At 35.6% G+C, this 9,426-nt stretch overlaps 1 protein-coding gene across 1 annotated transcript; it reads left to right on the top strand.

The window, feature by feature from the left end:
* Nucleotides 1-235: 235 nt before the first annotated feature.
* Nucleotides 236-7,992, top strand: LOC121413156 (proline-rich protein 2-like). The gene is made up of 4 exons (XM_041605918.1): nt 236-356; nt 6,139-6,413; nt 6,710-7,208; nt 7,643-7,992. Exons 1-4 carry the CDS (start codon nt 236-238, stop codon nt 7,990-7,992), a joined length of 1,245 nt encoding a protein of 414 aa, XP_041461852.1.
* Nucleotides 7,993-9,426: the final 1,434 nt, after the last annotated feature.

Genomic DNA, 9,426 nt, shown 5'->3' with positions numbered 1-9,426 from the left:
GCGTTTACGTCACAATCAAATGCGCTCGCTATGTGAAAGTGTTCGCGCATTCATGTTTCCCGGCCAGTTCCCGGCGATCAATGATTGTTGCGTCACGCCTCCCTGCGCACTTCTCCCCTATCAACAGACATTCATAACATTACATTAAAGTGGCCTAATTGAAAAGAACGAAAAGAGCGAAGATTCACGAGTCCATCAAAGTACAATGTCGGGAAATCAGAAAAAATCGGGAAAAATGCGAGAACTACCTGCAGTTAAGGGGTACATTCCCAAACCGCCATCACCCATCAAAGTACACCCCGATGAAGATCATGAGGAGTTTCTTGCCAATGCAAGGCGCATTCAGAGAATGATGTGTAAGAAATCTTAATTAATTTTAGAACTTTTAAGAAGCGCGTTTGCATGGGATTTTTTTCACGAAAAGACACGATGTGCGAACAAGTGACAATAGCATGCCTTGTGATAATTGATAATCTACAAATTGAATCATTATTATATATCACCTTGTCTGACCAATATGTGGCAAGAAGTTTCTAAGCATAAGTAGAGGCAATACGGGGCTTGGGGTGGGGTCACCGCCCCTGAAAAGAAAATTAAGAAGAAGAAAAGGAGGGGGAAATGGAAGAGAGATATTGTCAAATTAATGGAGAAACATATAGATCGTGTTATTTTGATACCTCAGAAATATAAATGAGCAGAAAAAATAAGATGTGAACTCCCATGTAGCCCCGCCCCCCCCCTTGTGTGGAAGGCCATCATTTAGGCTGATTGATTTTTGTTACTTTATTAGAGTATACTTATATTTTTAAGTGGAATTATACAAGTTTAATTCAAGAAAAAATCAAGATAGACATCTGCAAACATCTTAAGAGAGAACAATTATTGATGATGAACTTCAATTGGGATCATTATATCTATCTTTTTGAAGTCACCAAACTGTGGCAAAAATGTCATTGTGTAAGTGGTGTTAATACGGGGAGGGGACTACCGCCGCTGAAAAAAAATGATGAACCTGTTTGCACGGTTATCATTAAAGTAATATTCCTGGCTGAATAATTATTTAAACAGACAAAGAAAAAAAAACACTGAAAATTTGATTAAAATCGTACAAGGAATAACTTAGCTATTGCATTTGTGTTATGTTTAAACTCAAAGGCCCGTATTCTGAAGTCGGGTTTAACTTTAACTCAGGTTTAAAGTTGTGGTTTAAGTATGGGAAGCCAAAAGAATCAAATTTTTCTAATAAGTTGTATGTTTCTTATGTTTACTGTGCTCTTTCCTGACTCATCGTTGGTGAAGACAATAATCTTTTTAGACTTCCTAGACAATTATAAATGTTTTGAGAGCCAAAAAAAAAAATTACATCTCTACTGTGAGTGATTTATGTAACAATTGGCTAAGCATACTTAAACCACAACTTTAAACCTGAGTTTAAGTTAAACCCGACTTCAGAATACGGGCCATATGCTGCTTTGCGAAAGTTACTCTTTTCTATCATGGAAAGCAGAAATTTATTCAAATATCCCATGGTTGATAGTATAGTGTCAACCAGCGAATCAAAGGGAAATTTCACCCTGATAAGTTTGTTGTAAAAATAACTAAAACAATCTTCATTTGGTGAAAATTCAAGGGAAATCCATTGAAAATTACAAACGTTATTAGGAATGTCAAGTTTTTATTTTGTGATTTCAAAAACAAACAGCTGCCCCATATCCATATGCTAAAATGGAATGCTTAAATTTCAGTTTTAATGGTTCTTGATGACTTATTTGATTATTATTTTTTATTTAGGAGCGGGTGTGAAATTATTTGTGCATTGATATACTGTCGGTACAAAAGTAACCATTTTCATTTTTTCTGAGAAAATGACATTTCATACGATATGTAATATTAGCTACTCACACATGACATTACAAATCAAATAATATACATTCTATTTTTTTTGTTTATTCTTTGATGGATTTTCCTCAAACTTTCGCCAATACTTTTTTATCATGTTTTCTGTTATCTTAAAGGTATTGTTTAACTTTGTGAGCAGCCGATTTAAAAAATTCTCAAACCAAGATGAAACTTGTGTACCAGTGCATGTATTAGAACTAATAAACCCTAAAAACAACCATTATTGAGAATGAAAAGCTAAAACTACAAGGCAAACCCCGATTTTGTAAATAGGCGTCTATAAGACGCCTAAATAGTACACATAAGTGTATGGGATGAAATTAAGATGGTGTTTCCGGTCACTTTATATTTCAATTTTTGAAGCACTAAATAATTATTTTTGAACGCAATTTTTTCTGGGCCTCATTTTTGTAACATATCCTAGACACAGGTGACAAGTGTGACCTTCTAGCTCAGATTTTTTAAAAGTCAAACCAATGTTAAACAATTACTTTAACAATAAGTTTTATTTTTGTCACGGTGAATTTCCCCTTTAACGACTGAAAAAACAAAATGAAATCAATCAGAATTATTGCTTACTATTAAAAGTAATTAGGTTTACTTTGAAAATTTCCGTCCTTGGATAAAATCACTGTGTTGATTTGGCCAAACCATTAATGTGAATTAATTTTTGCGTAAAATCATGCTAAGATATTTTTTGTCCATTATTATACTTTTTTATTTCCTTGGGTAATTAAGTTAAGTATAGTATTCCCATTAATAGTCATCCAGGCTATAACGCCAATTTCAAAAACGAGTTTAATCAGTATACTGCTATGTATCGTTAATATGTTCAATTTAAATAAACATTTTTCATTCAACTCTATATCTTCCCTTCTCGCTATATTTTTCTCACTGCAATAAGCAACCTGTCTAAAGATATATTTAGTATCAGAATATTTTTTCAATTTAACTACTTTAATCTCATTTTCTATTTTCCCGGGCCCAGATCTTATAATTTTACATCGATTTTCAAACTAAAAAAAATCAACATTCATTGATATATACAGTGCGTATCAAAAAAAAGTTTACACTTTGAAAAAGACCTGGGAATTAAAAAATATACAACATGTGGGAAATTTTTTCACATATAATCTTGGGTTTGGGTCTCACCTATCCAATGAAAGTAAAAGTTTTGACAGAATGTTACACTTGAGTGAGTACTGTCCATTTTTGTAAAGCTCGCAGAAATCTGTTTGCGCAGAAATGCTCGTTTTCACGCTGTGTCAAGGGGAAAGGGCGAAATCAAACTTACCCTGCGAAACATTTCTCATACATTTCCCTGGTACTTTTAGTCAATTGAAATAAAACGGATACATTCAAGCATTTTGTAACAATTTTGCCACCCAAATTGAAATTGTAACACTAAGTAAGCACAATTTTTACCCTTTTTGTGCCAGCTGGATCTAAGGACATACCTGAATCTGAACAAAAGTTTATATCAGACATCTCCTGCACTTTTTAATTCATTTATTTCATTTAAAGTGGGTTTACATTTCATTTTTTATTTAATACTTGTTTCCCCACACTTTTCCTAAGCTTGACAATGATTAACAAAATGAAAATCAAGCTTCAACCATTTCATGTAAATCACAGCTCAGTGTAAAGCAAATAACGTCTCGATGGCCTCGGTGTGTGGGGGATTGGACTAGGGCGCTATGCACTCTTATTAGTGTTTTGGGCAAGGAAACAAGTTTTAAAATGTAAAAATATCTTTATATCAATTTTACTCGCTAAATTCCACGTGTTCTTCATGATTAAGGTCTACTTTTATTTTCTAAACTATTTCAAAGTTCTGCGCAAATCATTTTTCACTAACTTTTCAAAAGTAAGTGGTGCTCACTCAAGCGGAAATATTTTTCGACAGTTATATCGTCATTTACTTAAATGCATCTGTACCAATGTTAAAATGTAGAAAAATCTTCAGGATATTACAAAAGGGTAATTTTACAGGATTTTTTCAAAGTGTAAACTTTTTTTGATACGCACTGTATATATTGACGTTAAAAAAGATTTACGAGGATTTATTTATACATTTGTAGAATGGTTTGTGTCGCATTATCATTGAATACTATAACTCAGTGGCGGATCTAGGGGGAGCATCCCCCCCACCTTGAGAGCCATATATGGTCAAAATGTTTAATGTAAATATGCCGTTTATACACAAGTGTGCCCCTTTTGAGAGTTGCAGCATTCATTTTTAGTGGGAATATGACGTTAGAACAAGTGAGGACCATTTTTTTTACTTTTCAAATTTTACATGGGCGAAATGAACTTGATTTTTTTTTGTGAAACCTTTTTTTTGTTTTGGTAGTCAAATTTCCCTCGGGAAAATCTTGATTCGGGTCCGATGCTTATCTAAATATCATTCTCATATTGCTATGATTTATTTATTTATCATACATGCAATCAATTAGTTGGCCCTCTATATACAAGAGTAAAGGTTATAAGCCCTTCCAATAATCACTATCGGTCTAAAAGAGGCCTTGTCTGTACACATAAAAAAATAAAACACGCATAAAACATTACCATGCACAATTAAATAAACTGTGAAAGCCAACTTTATACAGTGCGTCCAACAAAAAACGAAACCGAGAGTTATCGATGATTTAACATAACTAAATTACAAATACAATAGACAAATGACCTACCATTTCAAAGCTTAGAATCTCCTCTTTCATCTGGAATTACTTAAATTATTTCTCATTCACGCATGAGTGAGCAAAACAGTTTGAAAAGGGGATTAAAAAAGTCACTTGGCGGGCCGTATCTGGGTTTTAAAAAGAAAACCACATTTATAAAAAGTTCAATATCTGCTCTTTAATTTGATATCTCAATTACAGAAAATGTTTAAGGAATAACAAAGTTCTGGTTATTTGAAATAAGGCTTGAAATTCAATAATTTCATAAAATGAAGAGGTTTCACAGGCTAGTGTTCAAACTAACTTGACGCTCCGTTTTGTTGACGATCAGCCATGCATTAACTCTTTTGTTACCGTGTGATAGCTTCTGTTGGAAACTGGTGAAAACACGTTTATTTTAATGAAAATGGAAATACAAGCATTTTTTCGAGGGATCATAACTTTTTTACTTCTTGACCATTTTTTGTGATTAAGGTATCGAATAAAAGAGCAGATATTGAACTTTTTAGTCTTGTGACTTAAAAAAAATTTAGATACCCCCGCCAAATAGGTTTTTTGCATCCTTTCTTTGAATTGTTTTTGCTCACTCATGCCTGAATGAGGAATAATCTAAGTAGTATCAGATGAAAGAAGAGAATCTAAGCTTTACGTTGGTAGGTCATTTGTCTATTTTATTTATGATTAAATTACGATAAATCATCACTAAATCTCGGTTTCGTTTTTTCTGGGACGCACTGTATATAGTATTACTGAGGTAAAAAAGACTTCGAAGATGTACATACACTATATTTACATCAAGACGTCAGGAAATCAATTAAAGGACAAGTCCACCCCAACAAAAACTTGATTTGAATAAAAAAAGACAAATTCAACAAGCATGGCACTGAACATTTCATCAAAATCGGATGTAAAATAAGAAAGTTATGACATTTTAAAGTTTCGCTTCATTTCACAAAAATAGTTATATGAACGAGCCAGTAACATCAAAATGAGAGAGTCGATGATGTCACTCACTCACTATTTCTTTTGTTTTTTATTGTTTGAAATATGAAATATTTTTATTTTCTCGTCATTGTCATGTGAAATGAAGTTTCGTTCCTCCCTGAACACGTGGAATTCCATTATTTTAACATTTCGTGCGTCAGGCAAGGAGGTCATAATCATCAAATTCGTAAAAATTGAAATATTGTATAATTCAAACAATAAAAAACAAAAGAAATAGTGAGTGAGTGACATCATCGACTCTCTCATTTGGATGTAACTGGCTCGTTCATATAACTATTTTTTGAAAAATAAGCAAAACTTTGAAATGTCATAACTTTCTTATTTTACATCCGATTTTGATGAAATTTTCAGCATTGTGCTTGTCTGATTTTTTTCTATTGATTCATATCAATATTTTTCTGAGGTGGACTTGACCTTTAAGATGCGTCTCTATCTACTTTGCGTGATAATAACAAATAGTGCCAGTATCTTGAAAAAGATTAGTGATTGTGCGTATAAAATGTGAATAGAAAATATGTGAAACGTTCGATTTTCTTGGCTCCGCCCTTTCCAGATGCAGATTATCTTGACCAGCAATTGGAGGAACTAATTGCAGAGACTCAACCGTCGCTCCCGCTCATAACGCCAACACCCCTAGTTGCTCAAGTACAAACCCCATCAGATAATGAAGTTCAGGCCACTCCTCCGTCAGATGGCACCGAAACGACTGTCACTCCCCTTCAATTTCCAACCCATCCAAGACCACCACCAGGACCACGCCCACCGACGGCGGCGAGAAAAACACGAGCACGTAGTAATTCCCTGGCCAAGAGAAGAATCAATGGAGGCGTAAGTTCAAATTGACCCTTCAGAGATAATATTTCTTTCGGGGGTAATAGGAAACCACGGGAAACATTGATAACCACTCCCCCCCCCGTTGTAATGCTGAAATCTCCGTAGCTCAACGCACGCGATCGCTACAATATCAATTAACTATAATTTAGGTCTCTACACATTCATTTAAAGAAGACGGCAGCTGGAAGCGTTGACTTTTTTTTAATACAAAGCAGCATCTTTATGGTTTTATGAAATAAACTATACATGAAATTCCTTAAAAATAATACTCTTAATCCTCATATCTGAAGGTGGATCCCCTAGCTCCTCCGCCAAGACCAGGCTTGATTTCAATGGAGGGACCCCCAGGGAGGATGGCAACAAGGCTAGGCGGGAATCAAAGGCTTCCACACCCACCACAACCGAGACAAGGCGGAATGGATGGGTTGCCACGCCCACCTCCAACGATGCGAGGCGGAAATCATGATGCACCACGTGCACCACAACCGATACTTGGCGGAATCCATCGGGTGCCACTTCAGCCACCATCGCTTCCAGGCCGGAATCTTGGGGTGGGCCTACCACGCCAAACACCATCAATGCGGGGAGGAAATCATTTAGAACCCATCCCCCCATCATCCAACCGAGGCGGGAACCATAGGGTGCCAGCACATCAACCACAACCTAGGCAGGCTGGGAATCGCTTGGAACCGCTTCCACCTTCAAGCCATGGCGGTAATCGTGGAGATAATTCACGTAAATTCATGAAAAAGAGCAACGCAAAAAATACTGAAACAACAAAACCTTCAGGTAAATGAGCATGGGCGTAAGGTGTCCTGAACGCTCATAATTCCTCAACAAGAATCTCACCCCAATTAAAATTTCAAGTCGTATTCACTATTTAATAACATAATAACATTTAGTGTACTGAATATAACAAAGTAAAACAAGATATCTTAAAAGAAAACATTAAACATATGTAACAGAGGAGAAAAGAGAGATATACATTTTGGGAGGGAGAAGGAATATTCACTTCATGATTTTTTAAAAGTGTTTTTATGACACACGATGAAAAAAGATATATGTGATGTATAGATAAATCAATTAGTAAAAATCAAGCCAATACATTGCTAGGAAACCTTTAAAACTCCGTGATTTATTCATATCTCTGAACGACCCTGATGCCTATAGATATCACCAGGATTTTTTCCTCTTTATCCTCTATATTTTATTTGTTTTAACAGAGGAAGAGACAGTCAATCAGACTGGAGAAATGAAGCCTCATCCCCCAGCACGACCTCACTCTTTCCGTGTGCTTCATAAGCGGACCCAGCTCACAGAAGGTTGGGATATCATCCTTAGGACAACAAGGGAAGAAGTGCTCGAGGTTATCAATCCAAAGCAGACCGAAGTCGTCGAGGCCAACGACCCTGACCAAAGTCAGGAAAACCAATCTGCAACTGAGCAGACCCTCAACCATGAGTCATCACCAGGCGTCACCTTTCGAGCACCTTCCTGTACCTCGAGCAGTGACCAGGAGGAAATACCCGAGGAAATAAGTGCCCAAAGATATTCCCGATCACGGTTTGTTTAAAGTCATTAGAATCTACTAATTCAAAACTTATAGTTTCACTGTTTTCTAAACTTATGAAGTTGGATCTTTCATTTCCTTTTTCTTTCTATTTACTATTTTTTGGATAATTTTGAAAAATACACTCTCGGCCAAGCAAAATACCAAGTAATTTTTAATCTTCAAGTTGAGGTTGATACCCTGTCAGGAAAACCTAGACTCATTTCTATTTTAACACTATCTTGAGTCTCCTAAAATTATAATAATGTAACAAACCTCACAGTACAAATAATTATTTTTTACAATAAGCATAAGCTTCTAAAGTCAGATCAGTTTTAAAAATCTAAAACAATATCCGTGTCAATTGAATTACCATTGGCAAGATCAGTCTCACACAACTTGAACTGGTCTAAGGAAAAAGGGTCAAGGGTCAATGTCACCTGACTTTTGACATCTTATTGACATCATCCAAGGTGGATTATTTGTGCCGTACTGTTTGTTCCTGTCTTTAATGTTTCATGTTCTTTTCTCTTTCCACTTTCTTGTTTTGTGTTTGTCTCTGTTTCAAGTATTGGTGCTGACCACGTCTGTTAGATCATGTTACCCTGAGTTATCTTGGTTAAGGCGTGAATTCACAACTTTTGGTACCATCTTTCGAGACCCGTCAATCTGAATCAAATCTACATTACGATCAATATAAACTCCCTTATAGAATTATCTGGAATAAGTAAAAATAATGTTTAGGATGAAAAATGATAACGCAACAGAGAAGTTTTCCATCCAATAAGAGAATTATACTGAGAGATTGGAGAGGGAATGTCAACACAAGACTCAAACAACCTTAACAAGAACCTAAGAAATGTAGAAACAGAAAATTCGCCACAGTCGTATTGGACAAGACTTTCATTTGTTCAGTTCAATGGCGGAATGTTGGGAGAGGATGCCTGACCTCAAAGACTAATTGATTAGCCCATTGTCCAGTTCATTGATGATCTTTATTGAGAATGATTTAGCCGATTGAAATCTTTATTGAGATTACTTCTAGCATCAGAGAAGATAAAGGCTCAAGGAAAAGTTGGAACTCCTTAGAAATGGATGAAGACAGGGGGTGTGGGGTCATTAGAAGGGCTATGTCTTTATTATTAACAAAATGTTTCATAAATATTATTTGACAATTACCGAATATCGAATGTACCGAATTGCAATTCTGATTCATCCCTAGTCTCAATTAACCAGACCACAAATCCGTGAAAAAAAAATCAACAATCAACCGAGAATTTCTAATCAACAACATCAACAAAATGATACTAAAACAACCATAAAGAAACACTCCCAAAAGAAAAAAATTGAGTAATAACAGCAGTTTAGAATGATAGCAGCTCTTGAAATAGCGGCTCTTGGGAGTAATAGTACCTCTTGGGAGCTAGCAATAGCGGCTCTTGGGAGAAATTGCATGCG

The sequence above is a fragment of the Lytechinus variegatus genome, chromosome 4 (assembly GCF_018143015.1).
Source record: "Lytechinus variegatus isolate NC3 chromosome 4, Lvar_3.0, whole genome shotgun sequence".
NCBI lineage: Eukaryota > Metazoa > Echinodermata > Echinoidea > Temnopleuroida > Toxopneustidae > Lytechinus > Lytechinus variegatus.
Note: the sequence above shows the minus strand (reverse complement) of the source record. Positions and strands in the feature narration are given on the sequence as shown.